The following is a 22,260-nucleotide window of genomic DNA, read 5'->3' as shown; positions in this document are numbered from 1 at the left end:
TTTGTTTTCCTAGGAAGGGTCTCACTATATAGTTCAGGCTGGTCTTGAACTCACTATGTATCCCATGCTGGCCTCAAACTCTCAGTGATCTTCCTGCCTCAGCCTCCTGTGTCCTGGGACTACAGGTGTGTGCTACCATGCTCAGCCTTTTTCCTATTCTTAAACTGGCCTTTAGGATGCACTTATATCATTAAAGGCAGAAGCACAAATGAAGACTCAGAGCCAGGTGCAGGTGGAGAAGGCGTCATTCATCCGGGCCAGGTGGCCGTGTCTACAGGAAGCAGGTGCACCACTCCTTCAGGCAGGTAGCGCTCCGCCGTGCCTCGCATTCAGAGGCCCCAAAGCAGCAGATGAGCCACTTCTGGAACTCCTCCTCGTCCTTGTGCATCAGCAGGAACTGTCCCAACAGGACGTAGGCCTGTAGGGGACAGGGTGGGGGAGATGGCCATGCCGGTTGGAATCTATCAAGGGGGGTGGACACAGCTTGGAGGTAAAGCCCATGCCCAGTGAGTGCCAGGCCCTGGATTCCATCCTAGATGGGATAGGGGGTCGGGAGCAGAATCCCAAATGCAGAATCCAGAATCTGGGATCGGGCCCTGGGCGTGGGGGCACACGCATGTTATCCCAGGGCCCGAGGGGCTGAGGCAGAGGGAGTGCAGCAAGTTCGAGGGTAGCCTGGGCAGGGGGCCTGGCACTCTCTGAGGCCCCTCGGGTCTCTCCTCTAGAAACACATGCACATGCACACGCACAGGCACACATGTGCACACACACACACACACACACACACACCCATGCACGCATGGGTCAGGGACAATCCACCCGCTCCTTCTGTACTGCTGTTGTGCATGGCTTCTTGGCCTCAGCACTGCTGGCTGCTGGACAGTCCACAGTGTGGGTGTCCTGTGCCCTTCAGAGGCTGGCAGCAGTCCTGGTCCTTACCCACTGGAGGCCAGAGCACCCTCCCCACCCTCCCAAGCAGCAACAGTGATAAATCACCATGGCCACACATGGCCAGAGGTCCTCTTGCTTCCCGACCTGCCTCTGCTAGGAACCTGTGCATGTGTGGCTGGCAGGCAAAGGGCACCCTGGCACCAGTGGCTTTGCACACCGCCTGTGTGACCTCAACTGCTCCACCGATGGGCGGGGCAAGCGATAACCAGGTCTGAGCATCCCTGTCTTCACAAAGCACATGGTGTGACCTGTGTCGCAGATGGAACTGATGGGAAAGCTTTTGAGAAATGTAAACTCCTCTGGAGCCAGGCATGGTGGTATAAACCTGCAATCCCAGGGCTCAGGAGGCTGTGGCAGGAGGATCGCTGTGAGTTCAAGGCCAGCCTGGGCTGCATGCATACAGTCCTCGTGTAACAGCTATGTTCTATTCCTGACTAGGCTGTTAAATGAATTGGTTGCTCCGTGAGGAATTGTATATAGTATGAATATTGCAATAGTCAGAGGAAAGGACCGGTCAAAAGAAACCTCCCTGGTGTGGCTGGAAGTCTCTGGTCATAGCACCCATCCACCTCTTGGCCGCTCCAGGGCCCCAGCCCGGAGTAAGCAGAGCCAGTTCCGGGCCTTTCCAGGGATACTGGCTCACTTGCCTCTGTTGACTCAGTTACGTAAAACAAAGCAAACTTCATCTCCAACAAGGGGAGCTTTTCTGTAAACAAGTGAAATCAAATAAAAGCTGAACACCAGTCATAAAATGGACCCAAGCTGTGGAGTGAGGGGTTACTGTATTTATTATTTATTTATTCTGGCCACGCCAGGGAGGCGCCCAGGGCCCTGTGCATGCCGGCCAAGCGCCCTGCCACTGAGCTGCACTCCCAGCCGAGGGTTTTATTTTTAGTCATTGCTCAGTTGTGGAAAAGAGAAAAAAGCCAGGATTTCATGGTGATTGGAAACCAGTACTTTGACCAGTTTTTTTTTTTTTTTTTTAAGTGGTTGCTTAGCATGATGTCGTTTTTACTAATGTCTCCCATTTTCAACAGTGGATTTTACTGAGATGTTTTAAAATCAACATTTTAACACATGGACATCTACACGGTATGCACAGAGCCAGGGGCTGCAGGGACAGGGAGGCCTGGAGCTTCATCGGGGAGAGAGACGGCGATGGATAATTAATGCTGAGTAAGCGGCGCTTCCAAGTACACGGGCTCGGTTCGGCCCTCCTGGTCCCCACGTGTTCCCGGCTCAACCTCCTCCCCTCCGCCCCTGTCCCATCTGCGTCCCTGCTGCCTGCCGTCCTGTCCCGAGGCTGAGACTTCCTCTCCCTCCCATCTCCAAGGCCAGCAACGGTATCAGCTGGTCTGGTCACCACGTCTCCTGTCCCATCAAGCTCAGAGGCCGGAAGCCAGGAACGCATGGCAGCGGGACACGGGCGCACTTTCCAGGAATGCTGGAGGCAGCAGGGCTCTGGGCCAAGCTGCAACTTGATACCGTGTCCTCGGCTTTCCCTCCGCCTTAGCCTGGCATCTTCCACCGCCTTCTTGCTCCACCCTGACAACTTCGCCCTGCCCCATATCCGCTTGGGTTCTCTGCCAGTTACAGAGTGCAAATCCATAACCAGTGGGAAGACACCACAGCTCCCGGAAACCCAGCTGCGGGGGGGTTGCTGTAGAAACACGGAAACCCCGAGTAGGTGTCCCCACCCTCCCACTGCCTTGGTCAAGCCAGGGAGCCACACTTCTTCCTACAGCAGCAAGATGATGGCCCAAAGGCAGACGTCGCCTCAGTGCCGAGTTCAGACAGGAGGCTCACCCGGGGGTTTTCGCCAAGCAGGGTGGGAGCTGCTCATTTACTGTATCTCTTTGATCTGCACCAGGCTTGGTGTCCTTGTGTGTGTGTGACCTGTGTGGTCAACCAGCTTGCTACACCTGGAAGAGCCACTGACTTGGTTGGATGCTATGGTGCCACCATCTTGAAAGTCTTAAAGCCTTTGGACCAAGGACTTCCCATAGTCCTTTTGTCCTGGGCCCTGGTCTGCACTCACTGAAACTTGAACCTTTACTTGGACATCCAGCTTAGTTGAACAGAGAGAAGTTGTTCAGCTTCCTTCATTCCTAAGGTTCCTACAGTTCCCTTCACTCAAGTCCCCAGATCCTGAGTGGCCTAATGGGTGTCCCTCACATTACTGCAAATCTCTGGTACAACGAATAACAACCTCTTCTGACTCTCTCTTGGTCTTCATGTCCACTGAGAGCCAACAGCAACCTTGCCAGGGCAGGGTCTCTTGGTCACTTCCAGTTCAAGCTCTGCTCTTAGTGTGGTTACACAGTGTAACTATCTGATGGATTCTATTGTTGGCTGTCCCTTTTATTTTATTTTACTTTTTGTACCGGGAATCAAACTCAGGACCTTGCGCTTACCGGGAAGGCACTTGCGCCACTGAGCTATATTCCTGGCCCCATCTGCCGTCAGTGTGAATGCTTAATCCACAGCAGCTCTTGCCTCTCCGGCCTCCCAGTCCCCTGGGACGTGGTTGTAGTGTGAAATCAGGACCCCTTGATTTTAGCAGGGTAACCCCCAATCTCAGCCCCTGAGCCTAAGCAACTGACTCCTGCAGGCTCAACGTCAGGCTGATGACAGTTAGGAGCTGGGGTCCTCTAAGCTCAGCGGGGACCTGGGGGCATCAGGGAGACAGGGGTGGATTCATGGGGCCTCCAGGTCCCGATACCAGTCGTGGCTTCTGTCCGCCAGCGATGACAAAGTGACTTCAGCAGGAGCAAGGAGGCCTCTGGAAACCGGAGAGTCCAGAGATGCGGGTGTGGGGACAGCAGACAGGTGGGGGCGGGTGGGGACAGATCCCGGGGACAAGGGAGGGAAGGCAGACGTGTGTCAGTGCCTTCCACTTGCTTCACTTTCAGGGAGACAGCACCACAGCACCGTGTCCTGACCTGCAGCTCCTCCACCCAGGTTCACATTCACCTCTGTCACCTCGTGTGGCCTGGAGTGAGTCACATGTGACCTCTCTGCACCTCACTTTCCCCTTCAGGAAAATGGGAATGGAATAGTGTGCCTCACAGGACTCTCGTGACAAGTGAGATTAAACACACACAATGCATTTAGAAGGGCCTGGCACGGAGCAAACACCACACACCCCTTTTCTCAGAAGACCTCCTCCCTCCCCTGGGAGCAAGGGGGGCTCAGGACATTCACCCCGCCCCTCCCAGCATTTCCCAGCATCTCTTGGCTTTATGTGGAGACCCTAGAGTTGTGCCACAGACCCTGCCTGGAACTCCAAATTACTGAATGCTGGAACACCCACCCACACCTGGGTGGGTTTGCAGGGAGTGAACGAGTAGGAAGACAGCATCAGAGGAGCTGGGGAGGAAGCCACAGTGGGGGCTCTGGCATGAGTGGGGACTCTTGGGCCATGGTCAGGAAAACCAGTCATGGCACAGATGTCTCAGTGAGGGCCTCTGTGACCGTTTCGGACTGGTGGAGACACTTCTGGGTGTGTCTGGGTGGGACATGGAGGTGTGACTTTGGGTACTAAATCTGGTCCCTCACCCCTTTCTCTCTGGCACTGTTGCTGGCAGCCATGAACTAAGCAGCTTTGCTCTGCCATGCCCTTTTGCCACCACGTTCCTGCCTTGGAGCCAGCTGACCATGGATGGAATCGCCTAGAACTATGAGCCAAATTAAATCTCTTTTCCTCCCCTCTAAAGTGGAGGCCCCAGAGCTCAGACCCATCCTACCAGTTAGTCCAACAGAAATGAGGGGCCCAGGGAATACTCTGCCTTCTCCCTCTGGCCAGACTGTCATCTCTGTGGAGGAGCCCTGGGTAATCATAACTATAGAGGAAAATTAAAACAGCCTTTTGCTAGACGTAGGTGCAAGTCTCTCAGTCCTTCTTTTCAATCCTGGCCTTCCTTCCAGCCATCACACCTCAGTGAAAGGAGTCACTGGTGAGAAGGTAATACGCTATTTTTCACAACCCTTAGGCTGTAACTACTTGTTAGGTCTTTCTTGCGTATCTCTGTCTTCCTGAGAAACCACTTTGAAGATACCACCATGTATTACAGCAGCCTCTGATATTTTCCTACTAATCTGTCCATAACTCTGTAATGTTTGTATTGTTCCTATGCTATTTCATAAATGGATGTATGTTTATTGCTATGTGTTTCCTACAACAACCATTGAGAATAGTCAATGATTATTGAGCTGGTCACTCATGTATAGCTCTATTTATTTTCTTTAGAAACCATTTTGAAGATACCAAAGTATAGTACAACAACCATTGATAATAACCTACCACTTTTGTCTATAACTCACTATTATTTGTCTATTTGTTTTCCTCAGAAATTATCTTATAGATAACGATATGTAAAACAACAACCATCGATAATTTCCTACCACTTTGTCTGTAATTCAGTAAGCCCCCCTATTACTATGTTATCCTTCTTTTACTCTTTTAAAAAAAAAAAATCTCTTTTCCTCTAAATTGTGGATGTCATGTATTTTGTCCCAGCAATAGGAAGTTGCTCCCACCAAAACTCAAAGTGTTCAGGACAGGAGCCCCCGGGGAGGGGTGGCAGAAGGAAGGTTTTCCAGAGGAAGAGCTGTGAGGGGGCCCAGCTGTATTTCTAGCACACGTGGCTGGTGGCTGCTGTCCAGATCTAGGGCCTCAGGCCAAAGCTCCTTAGGACAAACCTGGGAAGGAACAGACCCAGAGCAACTCAGAGAGCACACAATCATACCTTCACCTCCTGAGCTCCTGCAGAGCCTTGGCTGAATCAATAGCTTTTGTTTGGTTTGAGACAGGATCTCGCTGTGCTGCCCGGCTGCCTGTGCACCTGGAATGACAGGTGTGCACTATCCCATCCGGCAAGTCAGTCGCTGTTAAAGTCACAATTTAAACCGCAAGCCAGGGGCCAGGTTGTGCCACAGCCAGAGCCTGGAGCAAGGGCAGGAGGTGTGCACAACCATTCCAGCTGTGTAAGACTGTAGGGGCAGGGGCAGAGGAGAAGGGACCAGATGTCGGACCTGGCAAGCCCATCTTACTGAACAGGGGGTGGGATGGGGCGACCTGGGCAGATCTCAACCCTGTGAGGCCTTGTTCTCCAGCCTCCTGCATCCTGGTATCTCTGGAGAGCGCTGGAGTCAGAGGGAGGAGCCAGGTGGGCAGGTCCAAGTGGCCCAGAGGACCATGTTCAGCATGCAGAGAGGGTGACAGAGCCAGGGCCAGGGACAAAGCCAAGAGAGCAACCATGAGCCAGGGCGGCCTGGGCAGTGTCACTCTTGGCAGAGACTCTAAGGTTGGCCTGGGCCTGAGAGGGGAAGACACAACCACACCGCAGCAGGGCCAGCAAAGACAGGACCCTGAGATGTCCAGAAGGATGCCCCCCAGGCCAGCCTGAGGTCCCTCTGGCAGAGAACAGCAACACGGGAGCCTGGTTTTTGTTGGTGAAGTCTGAGGTCCCGCCTGCTAGAATCTGCCTCTCTCTCTCTTCCTGTCCCCTGCTGGCTCTGCACAGCCCCTTGGTGACCTCTGGTTCACCTTGTGGAGCCACATCTGGGTCTCCTCCGACAGCCCAGCCAAGCCCAGCCCTGGCACGGGGGTCTCCCCACCAACTCCCAGCCCAAACCCCTCCCTGCTGGGCACAGCCACTAGATCTCTTTGTATTGAGTGTGACAATCCAGCCCACCGCCTTCTCATCCCTGTAGGACCTCACAAAGGTGCCAAGTCCCTGGGTTCTGTGTCCTCATTTCTAAGCGGGTTAGTGACCTTCACCTCAGTCCCAGGTGGGAGGAGGAGGTGGATCCCACGTCACAGCCAGGAATTAGTGGTTCTGGGGATGCAAAGGGCCATGGGGGGGGCAGCGCTGGGCACTGTGCTGGCCCAGAGGTCACAGGCACAAGAGGGCCACGTGTCCACGGACCAGAACACATGCAGTAGTGCCTGACTCCATGGGTGAGTTCTCAGGGGCCTGAACATTTTCCATTTGTTCATTCATTTCTTTATCATCCTATTCACAATCCTTACACAAAACAAAGTTAAGCTGGAAAAAGCAAAACTACAGAGGCAAGAAACAAATTGCCAAGTGTCTTAGTTACTTTTCTCTTGTTGCTGAGACAAAATACCTGACACCCACAATTAAGGAAGGAAAGGTTTATTCAGCTCATGGTCTGTGGAGGTTTCAGTCCATACTCAGCTGGCTCCAAGGCAGAGAGGCTCATGGCAGAGGGTAACTGTTCATGGTGGCAGAAGACAGCAAAAGCAACAACTAGCAAAAAGGAGGAGGGGCAGCTGGAAGAGCAAGCCTCTTTCCCTCCCTTGCATTGTCTGCAAACTACCTGCCCCAGGGCAGGTGTAGCACTCACATCCATAATTCCAACATTGGCCCATAAATCAATCATAAATCTAGAAGCCTGCTCCATGACTGCACTAGGATTTGGGGGAACATGCAGACACAAATCATAACATCAAGAATTGAGAACACAGAGCGTTACTCTGGGAGCGGTGGCCCTGCCTTGGTGTGATTGTCAAAACTGCCAGTGTGGTGGTATGCACTCCTAATCTCAGCATTCAGAAGCTGGAGCAGGAGGATTCTGAGTTCAAGGCCAGCTCAGATTCCACAGCAAGACCCTGTCTCAAAAACCAAGCAAAAGCGGAGCCTGGTGGTACACACCCATAATCCGCACACTAGGGAGGCTGAGGCAGAAGGATCACCTCAAGTTTGAGGCCCGCCTGGGCTACATAGTGAGTTCAAGTCCAGCCTGACCTACATAGCAAGACCCTGTCTCAAAAAACAAAAACAAAAACACCCACCCAGCAAAACGAACAAATATTTCATAGCACTGAGTAATAAAAGGTGAAATGTACTGCACATGAATTGTGCCTTAATAAAATATGTTTAAAATGATGAGCATAGCCAAGCAATGACAACAATATTCTATAGTGACAGAGGTGGTTTTTTTTTTTTTTTGGTACCGGGAATTGAACTCATGACTTCACACTTGCCAGGCAGGCGCTTATGCTGCTGAGCTATATTCCCAGCTAAGGTGTTGAACTAGATGTTGATGTCAGCACAGTGTTACCAGCTGGACAGAGGGCTTGGCACTGGCTGGACAGAGGCACAAGGAGATGTCTGGAATTTTGGGGTGTCCGATGCTGGATCTGGGTTAGCAACATGGGTGCATCTGTTTACGTAAGATGCGTCTGGCTGAGCCACTCCGTCAGTGCCCTTTCCCACAGCTCTGTTCCACCACGCAAGATTGTCAGCTGCGTGTGCGGCAGATCCCAGCTTCTGCTGGTGCAGCGGGTGTGGAGCCCTGCTGTGGTGTAGACCGATCGGCTCTGAAAGCTGAATTAACAGCTGCTGGTCTGCATGGCGGCTCTCCTGCCTGGCCTGGGCGAGCAAGGCTTCGTGAGTCCCAGCTGCCGCTGGGTGAACTCACTTCCTCGGGCCTCTTTGCACCACTCCCATCCTCTCCTGGGCTCCCAGGAAGCTTTTCATGGGCACAGATGCCCACACGGAAAGAACCCACAGTGGTTCTGTGGTCTGGAGATGGTTTGAGGTTCACTCGCTAGAGGCTGCAGAGGACTGAACCTCAAAGAGGCAGGGCCCGGGGAAGGTGCTTTGGCCAGAGGGGAGCGCCCTGGGAAGGGAGGGACTGTCTTCTTTTGGTACCCGGTCAGTTCTCAAGGGACAGTTGTTATAAAAAGAGCAAGGATGGAGTCTGGAGGTGTCAACAGTGGAGCCTGCACGCAGCATGGGTATCAGGCAACTTTCCTATTGCCCAATACCCACAACTTTAAGGAGGAGAGATGGCATTTGGCTCACGTAGTTGGCTGGAACAGGGGGCGGAAGGGTGTGGCAGAGCAAAGCTGCTCAGCTCAGGGGAGCCAGGAAGCAGCGCGGCGGAACAGTGCCATAGAGGACGGGGCAGGGAGCAGACATAGACCAGAGCCCTTGCCCCATGACCACCAGACGCACCCAGAAATGTGCTGTACCAATCTGCTGGACACTTCTCGACCCAGGGACATTGACGGATGAGGATTCATGTCCCCACCTGAGTCCCATCCCCAGTGCCAAGTTACAAGTAAATAAACAAGCAGCTATGCCCTCTGGCTCCGTGCCCTCTGGCTTCCTTGTCTGCCACCTCTCTTTCTCACGTGTGGGCATTGTGAGGTGGGCAGCAGGGACCTCATCAGAGGCCCAACCCATGGGGCCACCCATTCCTGGGTGAACTAAATACGCCTCTCTCTCTTTATGAAGTACCCAGGCTAATGGATCTTGGGTAGCAATAGAAGACAGAGACGACCTTGGATGCCCTGAGGCCCCTCTTGGGCTGGAACTGATGCCTTAGAAGAACCCACATTCCTGGCCCTGGTGTGGCGCCCAGCTGCCCCTGCTTCACACTGTGCTGGTGCCCTAAAAGGGAAGCAGGACACAGTGGGCCCCATCCCGGGGTGGGGACTGTGCCCGGGTCACCTGGTGCTGGGCACACTTCCATCTGGCCCCAAGGTCTGCACTCCCTGCCCTCTGCTCAGCAGGTGCACACCCAGGTGTGTGTGAACTCCAGCTTGTGGGTCAGCAGCCCCGAAGCACAGGGCACACGGCCAAGTGGCAGCTTTGTTCTCTGGTATGCCCTCATGGGGACGCATAAGAGGGCTACCATTTGGCAGGACCTGGCAAGGAGAGGTTGGGAAGAGCGGTTGGTGAGGAAAAGCTGAATTACCTTGCTGAAGCCTTTGGTGACCAAATTGACGGCCAGCTCCCGGCTGATGCCATCCACCCAGCAGACATCCTTTTCTCCCATGGGCTCCGAAAGAAAGGCTCTCAGCCGGGGAGACACAGGCTCCATGTCCTGCAATGGCAGAGGCGGAGCAAAGGGTTAGGAGGTGACTCACCCCTGTGGTGTGTGTGGCCCCAGGTATCCCTCTGTGTCCCAAGGGGCTGAGGACAGCAGGGGCAGATTCTGTCCACCATCCCGAATGAGCAGGGCACTTGTGAGTGTAGGTGCTGTCCCAGCTGAAGCTCTGACCCTTGCACAGCCACTGGGTGGACAGAGAGTGCTGTCCCCACGGTCGCAGGTGAGTCAATTGACCCGCAGCATCTCACGCTTGATAATAAGAACCAGGTGGGATCCTGTCCCATGCCAGAGGCCCATACAGTGCTTGACAGTTAAGGGACCTGCCTCCCCTCAGCAACCTGACACTTGTCACACTTCCATTTGAGCATTTGTCACAGTCTCTGCTCATTGGTGCTCAACTGCTGTCACAGAACTTCAGCCTGGGCCCATGGTGGGTGTGGTCCAACCAGGCCACCAAGTTTCCTGAGCTCTTCTTCCCACGCAATTAGATTCACGATCAGACTTGGGGAAGGAGTGGCATCTCCCCTTCACTGTGTCTGGCAGCAGCCTAGCAATGAGGTCCTGGAGCTCTCCACCATGGGCACGGCCAGCAATGCTGGTAGAACAGCGAAGGTATTGCAAGAGAGTCTCTTTTCAGGGACAGGAGGATGGGCATGCAGTCTGTGTTCACTGCTCATCAGACATAGTGTCCTGCTGGGTGGAGACTCAGGTGATGCCAGCCCTTTTGGGGGGTCTATTCCCCAGCCGGGCAGTGTGGGCTGTGTTTGTGGCTGAGGGTGTGTGTGGGGCTGATCCTGCCCAGCGGCCATTGTGTCAGCCCCACTCCCGAAGGGCACAGGAGCAGGGCTGCTCGAGAGGGGTGAGCACGGGCCACACTGGTTCCCTGTCTGGACAGCTCAGCATCTTACTTCTGTTTGTCCATGGCTCTCAGCAGAGCTGCAGAGCTTCTCAGCTAAGTGACCCATGGTCGCCTACCTGATCCTAACTTCAGCCAGGTGCGTCGCTTTTCCGAGCCCGTAGGACCGGTGGCCGATCACCAGTCACTTTACATGGACCTCTAAGCAACATCCAACCTCCAGTGCACTCCTCCTCCAATGAGCCCGCCAGCCCCGGAATGTGAGTCTCCCAGGACCACAGGAAGACCGCCAGCATAGCCAGCACCCTGCGTTTCTCCTGCCAGAGTGCCACGTCATGGGCTCCTCAGCATAAGGCCTGTGTCCAGCATCACGGGCCACAGTGCCAAGTGAGTGCCACCATCTTCCTTGTCTGAGGAAAGGTGTCCTTGTCACACCCACACCGTTCCTGCAGCATCCCCTTGTGTCCCTGGTCTCCAGGGTGATGACGGCAGGAAGCCTGCCTGCCTGGTGTCCCTGTCACCCACCTCCTGCTTCTCCATCTCTACCCCACTCCTCAGAGCCCTGGCTTCCTCCTTCCATTGGCTGTCTCTCTGGAGAAAGGGTGACCAGACGGGTGGCACTGCCCTGGGGACATGGAGGTCTCACCTCGAGCCCCTCCTTGTTCAGCTGTGCAGGGTCTGAGGTGACAGCACACAGCCGCACTGGTCCCCTGGACGGAGAAAGGTCTCCCTTTGGAGATGGAAGCTCATGGCTCAGGAGCACCCAGAGCGCCATTCTGTTGGAGCTGCTGCCTGGGGCGACCACGTGCACCCCATCCAGGGGCCATCTGTGGCCCTTCCCCTCAGGGCGCATGGGCTCCTTTTTCCATGAGATGCTCAGCACAGGGGATGGGCCCAGATGGCCCATCTCAGACACCGCCTTTCTAGAAGCCACCTGAGAAAGAAGCCGTGGCACAGGAGAGGGACAGGGACAGACTCCCCATGAGCCATGTGTGCGCCAAGATCCAGCCATGCCTGAAGGCATTACACACTTGGGCTTTTCTTTCTTTTTGAGGGGGTTGAGATAAGGTCTCTTTGGCCTTAAACTCACTTGTATGGCTCAGGCTGACCTCAAACTCACAGTGATCCTCCTGCCTCACCTTCCCAAGTGCTGGGATACAGGCATGCACCACCATGTCCAGCGGGCTTTTCAAAAGGAACACAACAGGCAGTTTGTGCTTACCTCCACTAAGCGGGATGGCATCATTCATAACAAAGTCCAGGGGCTGGGGATTTAGCTCAGCGGCAAAAGCGCCTGCCTGGCAAGCGCAAGGTTGTGAGTTCGGTTCCCGGTACCGGAGAAAAACCAAAAAAAAAAAAAACAAAAAAAACAAAAAAACAAAGTCCTACTCGGTCAGCACCCAGTATCCACTCACTTGTTCCACAGTGTTTGTGGGCTCCTACAGCGCCAAAGCATGGGGTACAAAAGCATTCCTTCTCCCTCCTAGGAGAGGGTCAGACCTGGGCGTGGGCACCGGGAACAGAAGAAAGAGTTTTTCAAGGACCATTAATCCGCACTGCTCAAAATAAATATCCTCTCGCCTTCTTTGCCTCCAGCTCTAGTCCTACCGTGCAGACGAGCTCTTCTCCTCCTCTGCTGTTTGCAGGCCGACATGCAATCCTTTCCCAACGCACCAGCTCTTGCTGGGTCTCCCAGGGCGAGCGCCTGCCTGGTTCTCCTTGTGACCTTCGTCACAGTTCATGTGGCAACACTGGAGGTTTGTTTCCACTTTGAGAGGTGGGGGAACTGAGGCCCAAGAGGCAAACACTCTGGGCTAGTGAGTCCGAGGTCGGGTGGATGTGAGGCGGTCTGGGGTCAGCTCTTTCTTTGCATCCAGGAATCAGGTTGGGTGCGATTCAGCTTGTGCTGCCCCTGCCCAGCCAGGGCCTGTCCCCCGCGAGGACCTGCTGCTCTGGCTCCGTCCAGTAAACCTGCATGAGTGGGAAATCCCCTTAACCCCCCACCTCCCGAGCCTGAGCCTCACACTGCCTTTCTACTGAGCGCCTCTCACCTCCCCACCTGGACGCGGGAAGGTCATTAAACTGTGAGTGGAGCCTGGGATGTCTGGGCCACGCTTGGATTTGAGGGGTGGGAAGTCCTCTTGGGCGTGCTGCTGAGCTCCTCGCAGGCGCCTCCCATCAATCCACCCAGCCACTCCATCAACAGTTTCTATCGCCTTTGTCCATCAGATAAGCCAGGTGGTGCGTGCCTGTCATCCCAGCACTGTGGGAGGCAGAGGCAAGAGGATCCAAAGTTCAAGCCCAGCCTGAGCAGTTCAGTGACTAATGGAGACCTGGTCTCAAAAAATGAAAAAAAAAAAAAAAAAAAAAAAAAGGCTAGCATTGTAGATCAATGCAAAAGCCCGGAGTTCAATCCTCTTTATCAAGGGATAAAAGGTGCTAACTGGCCGCAGGCTCACCAGGCCTCAGACAACACGGCTTCTGCGCTGCAGTGGGGCTGCCAGCCAGCAAGGGGACATCGTGTGGCTCCGTGGAACCGTGCCAGCGCGTGGGCTTGGATGTGATGTTGCTGCATTTGTGAGATAGCAAAGGCTTGTGTTCAGCATCCTTCACTTGATCTGGTGCCAGGCAGAATGCCACACCCACGGTCACTGTCCCTGGGCCCAGCCCTGCCCTTGCCGGCCGGCCCTGGGTGCTCCAGTTCTGGTGCCTTCCAAAGACCCAGGAGGCTCAGCTCCCCGGGCTCTGCAGGACTCGGGCTGTGGCACTGTGAGCAGGTGCACTGTAGCTCCACTGATGCCTGTTCATCCCTGAGGCGGAGGCCTGTGAGACCCTTCCCAAGGTTGAACACCAGCCTGCAGGTGCTGGCTGCCAGAAGGGTCATCAGCAAGGACCGCCTTTCCCTCTGCTGCGTCCCCAGCCCAGCTGGGTCCTCAAGGCTGCGAAGAAAGGATTTCCCAAGGCCCGGCGTCCCCTGGTGCTCCCTCTGTGGCCAGGACGTCTGGCTGTCTGCATTCTGCCAGTGTGAGGTTCGGCCTCGCCCCTGGGGCACAGGAATCATGAGCTGGACGAGGTCTTGGTCTTAATGACCTTTCCAAAGCCGGCTCCCTTGAGCAGCTGTCCAAAGCTCCGGGGTTACAGACACGAAAGCCAGGAGCAGCAGCGAGAGAAGAATCACCACGGGGAAACGGGGCTGGGCCGCAGAGCAGGACCGGCGCCAGGTCACGGGAGTAGGGCAGGCCCCAGCTGAGTGGGGTCCCGCACCCCATCTAGAGGAGGGAGGTGTCCGGACTAGGACCTCAAGCAGATTCTCCTACATAGGCGACCAAATCTTGGGAGTTTTTGGTTTTCACTTTTGCCAAGAGAAGCCTAAAATCTAGAACTTTGTGTCCAAATTCCCAACTTTTCTTTCTTTTTTTTTAAATAGCAAAGACATGATTTATTTTTTTTTATTTTAAAAAGAAAACAACAAAAACAAAACCACACAAGAACTGTAAAAGATGATACAGAATTTCAAAACAAGATGATAGGAAATCTATAATGGTTGTTGTATTACTTACTTATTATTACCATTAAAGTAGTTCTCAGATTACCAGATACAGGCACGCAAGGTTGATCAAACAGTTAAACATTAACTGTTCCTTTCAATAAACCAATAGAAATTAGTAGTACAATTTAGGTCAAAATGTTGAAGACATAGGGGTAGGCACAGCCTTCATGAACAAAACCCAAACTACGTGGGAAACACTTCAAAGACTTGACAACTGGGATCTCATCCAATTTTTCAGTGTTGGGTAATATTTCATGTTTGAGCACGGTGTAGACCCAATAAGCCACAGCCACCTTGCTAGTCAGCTATAGCTCTGCTATAGGTCCCTTCCAGGTCAGCACCCACCTCCCCGCAACCTGGTGTCACAAGCTCAGGCATGGGCCAGGGACCGTGGGTTGGGAGCCTCCGAGGCCAAGTTCCAGCTCTGGGGAAACTTTGGCCTTGGTCAGGTAGCTGTCAGCTTCTACCTGGAGTGTGGCTTCCTGGGGACATGTTGTGACCTTCCCAGTGACCACTGTCCTCATAATTCTCTGCCTGTGCTTTTTTTTTTTTGTTTGTATTGTCTTTTTGAGACAGGGTCCCGCTATGCAGTTCAGGCTGACCTTGAGCTCACTTTGTAGCCCATGCTATTCTCGAACTCACAAGGATCCTCTTGCCTCAGCCTCACGAGTGCTGGGATTACAGGTGTGCGCCACCACGCCCAGCTACTGCATGCACTTTGGAGAGAGGCACTGGAAGGGACCAAAGGGAGCGCGTGCCTCTCCTCCTGCCCTCCTCTGGGGGCACTTAGGATCTTGGCGCTGCTCACTGACCATGGCTGAGTGGTGGGAGGAGCCATGCCAGGGCACAGGAGGACACGTGTGGCCCTTGCCTTTGTCCCTGACTGTCTGATCCCCCTGCTCCCCCAACCACCTTTTGTGTGTACAGTACACCTGCCATTTAAGGGGCGCATGCACTAGATACCCCAAGCCATTGCATCTCCACAGACTTTGCTTGTTTAATCCTGGAGCGTTTGATACTGCACCCTAGATCACCCCCGAGGCAGAGGGGCCTCTGCTTCCATGTTTAGAAAACACCTGTGCTTCCAGCTGGCCGAACAGTGGCTGCTGTCCCCACCTGGGTGGGCACAGTAACAGCCCGTTGGGTTGCTGAGTGCCAGGTGGAGGAGGCTCTCCAAATCCATGCTGTTACGGGGCGACCTTCATACCAGCACAGCGCCACCCTGTCACTCGTTGGACTTCAAGTGTGTGCCTGGCAGCGCCGTCCCTTCCCGCATCCCCCCGCCTGGCTCGAGGCCTGCAGGTTTGGCCAGGCATCAGCTCAGGTCACTCACACTTCTCTAGGTCTCCAGGCCAGCACCACGTTGGTCAGGGGCAGTGTTTCCTGAGGCTGGAACCTTGGGGGTCTCTGCGAGTTTTGAGAGTCCCTGGAGCTGCAATGGTGGGGACACATCCAGGGAGGGGACGCCCTGCAGGGCTCTGCCACAGAATGCCATGAGCGGCTGTGCTGAGGCATGTGCGGACACAGCCAGCACCTGCCAGACCGGATGGAGGACAGCAGCGCATCAGGCAACCCCTCATGGCGTCTCCTACCTCCCCGTCACGGCAGTTGGGAATCCCTGCACGGACCAACCTCACGTCTCACCTGAGTCTCTTTCCCTTTCTGGGCACTTGCAGTCCTCCTGCCTCAGCCTCCCAAGTAGCTGAGATTACAAATGTACACCACCACACTCTAGAGGTCTCAGCTTTCAAATTCTCTCCCCAAGATGGGTCACAGAAACTCTAATCTTCCCCCGCCTTTGGCTGCCAGAAGGAAACTCCTGACCTATTGGATCCGATGAGGGTCACAACACCCTCCTGGTCCTAGAGGGTCCCCCCTTTCCCTGGAAGAAGGGAGGCTCCACAGTGGCCAAGCCGACGCTGGACAGTTGTCCCACGCTGGGTCACACCGTATGGTCAATTTCATTTCTACTCAGTTGTTTATGGTGCCATTGTGCCGGGGCACGGAGTTGCCACAACCTGGGGACACAGAGCTTCCAGCAGCTGAGCACATGCTGCACCGGCAGGGCCAGGCTGCTCCCTGACCAACGTGTCCCTCCCTGACCGCGCCCTTGCCACAGCTGCTGTCATAAACGGTAACCCTGAGAGCTCCGGAGTTGGGGAGCCTTCCGAGTGAGTGCACTGACTGACCTGAGGAGGGAAGGGAACCTCAAGTTACAGCCGTTTGGTCAGAAGCACCAGTGCAGGTGCCCAGGCTAGGGGGGGGCATCTAATGTGGGGTGCAGGGAGCAGTCTTGGGGCAGGACTTCAACCCATGGGCTCTGTTGCTCCTCCGGGTGGATGGCGATCCTAGGACACGGGCTGTGTCCACACTACTGCTTGCGTGCATTCTTAGGGGAGAGTGCTCACCAGGGCTCACGTCCTTGTGGGTTGGAGGAGTTGTCTGCGCTGACTGCAGCGTGACAGCAAGGAGAACGGGCCCTTGGCTGTCCCCACTAAGCAGAGTTGCGTGAATAACTGCCCAAACAAGAGTCCCTAACTTCCCCTTCTGCCCAGGGACACAAGCTACTCTTTTTCTTTTTGTTTTATTGATACAGGGTCTCACTATGTAGTTCAGGCTAGGCTTGATCTCATTATGTGGTCAAGGCTGGCCTTGAATTTGCAGTGATCCTCCTGCCTCAGCCTCTGGAGTGTTGGGATCACAGGTGTGTGCACCACACCTGGCTCTGACCAAGTATTTTGAGACTGTCTCTTAAGGAGCTGGATACAGCCAGTCCTGAAGCCATAACTGGCTTCAAGCCATTCTTAGAAGACTCTAACTATGGCTGTCCCTTGACCTGTGATGGGATTATATACCAATAAAACCTTTGTAAACTGAAAATATCATAAACCAAAAATTCACTCAATAGACCTAGTCTATCAAATATCATTATCTGCCTTAAACATGCTCAGAACACATGAGCCTAGCATTTGGGCAAATTCATAAAAAACAAAGCCTATTTTATAGCATGGTGTTGAATAACTCATGTGATTTATTAAGGACAGCTCACTGCTGCTGCCCAGAATCTAAAGCAGATCAGAATGTGTATCACTTGGTGGGGAAAAGATCACAAGTCAAAATTCCATCAGACCCAGCTATTCTCATTCTAGGTATCTTCCCGAAAGAGTGAAGACATTGTACTACAGTGATCCATACGTGCCCATGTTCACAGCAGCACAATTCTCAATAGCTAAATCTTAGGAGCAGCCTGCTTGTCCATCAGGAGAGGAATGGATAAAGGAGATGTGGGACTGACACACAATGGAGGACTGCTCTGCCATAAAGAGGGCAGCTTGAGTCACTCATAGGAAAATGGATGTACCTTGAGACCATGACCTTAAGTGAAACAAATCAGAAGCACATAAGCTTAAGTATCACATGGTTCTCTTATATGAGAAACCCAACGTATAAATAATTTAAGGAGTAAAAGAAGAGATAATAAGAAATGGGGAGAGATCCTTTTCAAATGGGAAAGGAACGAAGAGATGGAGGGGGAGGGAGGGGGAGGGGATACGAAAAGAATGGAGATGTGTCATGTGCATGTCGTGTGCCAGCTCCCCGATGCATGTAATCATTATATACTGCAAGCATGCACTAATAAAAATAAAAAACGAAACTTCAGGTCCGATTTCCACTGAATGCATATCACTTTCACACCATCTTTAGGGCTGAAAAGTCACCAACCAACCACCTCGAGGGGAGACCACTTGCAGTTTGCTTTTGCTTTCTAATCCTGTGACTGCAGGAACCCCCAAGTGCCCCCAGCATAACAGAGCTCGAAGAGGAAATGTTAAGGAGGAAGCGGTTTATGGTGCTGGCGAATGTGGGGCGCATTTGGGAGGGGCACAGGTGGCTGCACCCTGGCATGGTGTGGGCACACGCAGTTGCCAGGGGAGGAGTTCTAACAGGTGGCCATGGCCCGGGTGGCACTGGGGATGCCGCGCGCCAGACCTAAGCACAGGGTCCGCTGGCTGGCTGTGCCATGGGACAGTCTTGTCACTCCAATAGGGGCCCACGTAGTGGCGGCCCAGCCTCTGCTGGAGCCAGTTAGGAGGCTGAATTTCAGGGTGCCCTGATCTAGTGAGTCAGTGCTTGGCCAGCCCCCTGGGACTGCGCGCACACCAGATTTGAGAAGCCCCCCTGTGGGCTGTCCACGGGCCACCCGAGAAGTGGACAGCCTTGCCTCCCCTGCCCCCCGGGAACCCCCATGGCTGGCACAGACCACAGCTGTGTGGTCATGCACTGCCCACTCTGGGCTCACTCAGCTTGCCGACCTCTGCTTCCCTTCCAGCAGGCAGCTGTCCCACAGTCAGGCAACCCGGACCTCTGTGCCGCTGTGAGGAAACCCAAGCCAACACAGGGAGAGGTCACCCAGGTCCTGCCACAGCTGCGGGGACCAAGTGAGTGACCCACTGGCCTCACCTGCAGCTGCCGTACCCCACTGCTGAGCCAGAGGTCAGGGAATGACTGGGCCCTGCAGTTTGCAGCCCTGCGTGAGGTTATTTGGTTATGGGGGCAGCACCTGTCTCTCCTCTTCCCTGAAGGGGGTGACCGAGGAGCGTCCAACTGCAGGGACAAGGTGCTGAGCCCTTTCCCCACCTGACACTCTGTGGAATGGACATTCTTGTCCAGGGAGATGGCGGGAGACGACACACAAACACAGTGACTTTGAGAGATGAGGAACCACTTGGGGTGGGGACAGGGACAATAGGGATAAAATCAGGAATGGCTTCTTTTCAGAGACACGCGTGACCCAAGGTCCTCGAGGGGGGACTGTAAAACACGCCCAGGGAAAAGCAGAGCCCGCAGAGGGGAACGGCACACGCAAAGTCACAGTGCAGACGGCCAAGTGCGGAAGGCCGAGGGTGAAGGCAGAGATGAGTGAGGTCACACATCCCTGCAGGGCTTGGTGCCGCGTTAACCTGCTCAGCAGCCCTGGCCCCGTGCGGTGATGTCCTGTAGGTTTAAACTGAGATGCCGTCCCTCCACCCCGCCAGCCACGGGTCCCATGCTCAGCGTGGCTGGTGGCGGCCGCGTGGGACCGAGCAGGTATCACCATCACCATCGCGGCTGGGAGTTCCAGGGCCGGCGAGGGCACAGGGTGGAGCGGAAGTAGATCTGGGGCAGAAGTCCAGGTCGGACTGTATGCCCTTGGGGTTGAGGCTTCTCTAACTTCCTTGAGGTCCCCATTTTCCCTGGGGTTCAAGGAGGTCTTCTAACCCCAGCACAGCGGAAATTACCGCTTGCCTCCGTGAACCTCCACAACCTCACCTGAGCTCCCGTTTGGGGCCCCTGATGTAGAAAGCAACAGGGCGCAGCTAGTGCCCCAACTGACCGAAGCTGAGTTCGATTAACATATTTTCTTTCTGAACACTTAACATCAGAAGCAGAGGCCCAGGCAGGGAACCTCCTGGGCCCACAGGAAACCCAGGGAACAGGATGACATCTAGGTCCCGGGAGGCCCGCAAGTTGATGGCACTTTGTCTTAGGGAAATGTGTCCCCCTCCTTTATCCTGGCACATAGCCTGGGGCTAGGGGGCCAGGGTGGCTGACCCCTAGCCTTGCTCCCATGCTGTCAGCTCAATGTCAATTCACAACGCCCCTTGGAGACCCCACTGCCTGGGTTCAAACCTGGAAGTCCCAGCATCCCCTGGTCGTGACTTTGGAAATGGCCTTTAGAGGTCTTTGGGTCCAGCTCTGGCTGGCAGTGAGTTCCCAGTCATGCCAGCGGGGGTCCGGGTGCTGCGAAGTGGGCCATTCTGTCTCCAGTGTTCTCTACTGTTGGGAATACAGAACCCAAACGTCCTGGGGTAACGTCCCAGAGTGTGGCAGGACTTGGGGTCAGGGGTCTGGCATGCGGTAGGTGCTGTTTGTTCACAGACCCCTCTCACTCTGGTTCCTTTGCAGTTTGTTTCGGTTCAGATCCTCAGTGGCCCCCAAAGTCCCCTGTGTGTGGAAGGCGATTGGACCACGGGCGCTCTGCGCAGGAGGGGACCCGTCCAAGGGTGAGCTCAGACCTGAGTGTGCTGTAGCAGGTGGCCCGGGGGGAGGTCCCTAGGACGTGGCCTGGGGGTGTTCCGGCCCCAGCTCTGCTCTTGTGCCGCTTCTGGACCACTGTGGGGTGAGCAGCTGTCCTCTGCTGGTCCCTGTGCTATTTGTGCCCCGGAGCGGCCACCCAGGACCTCTGAAGCCCTGAGCCACAGCAGACCTCTGCCCCTATGGGCTGCAGTGTCAGGTTCCAGGGACAGGAAGTGGCAAGAGAGCATCTTTTCTTTCAGTGGGACTGACGTGTCCTCAGCTCGCCCTGTAAACCATGGCATCTGGGATGCTCATATGCGCAGCGGTGGCCAGTGACATCAACGGACACCCCGGGTCCTTCTCTGAGTCACCTGGCTCGAGTCCTGAGCCTTCTGAAGTCCCTCGGGGCCCAGAAAGGCTGGGTCCCCCAGTGAGGACGAGAGGGACCTGCTACAGCCTGCAGCTGGCAACAGCCCCTGGACGCAGGGAGCCCAGGAGGAGGCTAGCTCCACCCCCTCCCAGGGTTGGTGCCCACAGGTCTCAGCTGCACCCAGGGCCCAGCTGCGACTGCTCAGCATCCACTTGATGAGAGGCTTTGGTCCCTGTCCCCATCCCATCTCCCTTTCTAGTGTTCTAATCTACCCCGGCACTTCCTGTCACTGCTCCAGAGCTGTCTTACTGTCCTGAAGGAAAGGAAGAGGTTTAATACACCAGAGGGGCATAGGGGATAGATTAAAAACAAATCCAGAGCTGGCACTGTGCTGCACAGCCCTAGTCCCAGTGCTTAGGAGGCTGAGGCAGGAGGATTTCTTGAGCCCAGGAGTTTGAGATGAGCCTGAGCAACATTGTGGGAAGGCAGTCTGCAGGGTGGCCTCTGTGTCAGTCACAGCACGGGAAAGTGGCTCTGCTCCCACTGTTGTACTGTGTGACCCTGGCCAGTGGCTGCTGGGACCTCACCCGGGGCCAGGAGCAATGCTCCAAAGGACTTGCCATTCCAGAGCTGGCCTCTCTGCCCAGCAGCGTCCATCAAGGACACTGTGACCTTTGTCCAGGGAGCCAGAGCAGGTGGCCAGCTGAGGTGCCTGCAGATGGCTATGCAGAGGGAGAGTCCAGGTGCACCTGGCTGGGGAGAATGTGGGCTGTTCCCACACGATCCCCGCCACCAGTCCTGTCATGCTGTCAGCTGGGGCTCCCCCTTGGGGTGGGGACGGATCTGAGAACTCACCAGGTGCATCCGATAAGGCAACAGCAGCAGGCAGCTCACCTGGGCGACTGAGAACCCGGGGGCAGCCTTGGGAAGGTCAGCAAATGTCCTGCGCTCCAAGGCCTGCACAGCTAACATTGTGATGTCACAGCACTGAGGCGGCCCCACAGCAGGGTCAGAGACAGGCAGACAGGACAGCACCACTGGAAGCGCTGAGAGGCATCTGTGGTAGAGACACGTCAGCCTGGGGACAGCAGCAGATAAAACACCCCACCACATCCTCCAGTATGACTCCTGTCCCTGCCTGCTTCACGTCACTTGATTAAACTAGGCTCTTCTTTTTTGTTTGTTTGTTTGTTTGAGACAGAGTCTCACCATGTGGTTGGTTTAGGCTGGCCATGAACTCATTATGTAACCCAAACTGCCCAGGAACTCTCTCTCTCTCTCTCTCTCTCTCTCTTTTTTTTTGGTATGGGGAACTGAACTCAGGACCTTGCACTTGCCAGGCAGGTGCTTGTGCCACTGAGCTACATCCCTGGCCCTGCCCTGGAACTCTCAAAGAGCCTCCTGCCTTAGCCTCCCAGATGCTAAGATTATAGGCATGGGTCACCACACGTGGCTCAAACCAAGCCCATCTTTTGCACTTTCCTTGCACCTGACGGATCTATGTGGGCAGCCCCAACTCTGAATGTTTTCTGTGATTCATTTAAAATTTCACACTGGGTGTGATGGCTCACGCCTGTAATCCCAGCACTTGGGAGGCTGAAGCAGGAG

The 22,260-nt window shown here is 54.7% G+C and overlaps 1 protein-coding gene across 1 annotated transcript; it reads right to left on the bottom strand.

Annotated features, from left to right (window-relative positions):
- Nucleotides 1-227: 227 nt before the first annotated feature.
- Banf2 (barrier to autointegration factor 2) lies at nt 228-21,667 on the bottom strand. Its single transcript, XM_005380909.2, has 3 exons — nt 21,508-21,667; nt 9,685-9,813; nt 228-418 (listed from the first exon to the last, which is right to left on the bottom strand). Exons 1-3 carry the CDS (start codon nt 21,622-21,624, stop codon nt 272-274), a joined length of 393 nt encoding a protein of 130 aa, XP_005380966.1. The 5' UTR covers nt 21,625-21,667; the 3' UTR covers nt 228-271.
- Between the last annotated feature and the right edge of the window lie 593 nt (nt 21,668-22,260).

The sequence above is a fragment of the Chinchilla lanigera genome, unplaced genomic scaffold, assembly GCF_000276665.1.
Source record: "Chinchilla lanigera isolate Chin_1 unplaced genomic scaffold, ChiLan1.0 scaffold00014, whole genome shotgun sequence".
In the NCBI taxonomy this organism is placed as follows: domain Eukaryota; kingdom Metazoa; phylum Chordata; class Mammalia; order Rodentia; family Chinchillidae; genus Chinchilla; species Chinchilla lanigera.
This window is presented reverse-complemented; position numbering and strand designations above follow the sequence as displayed.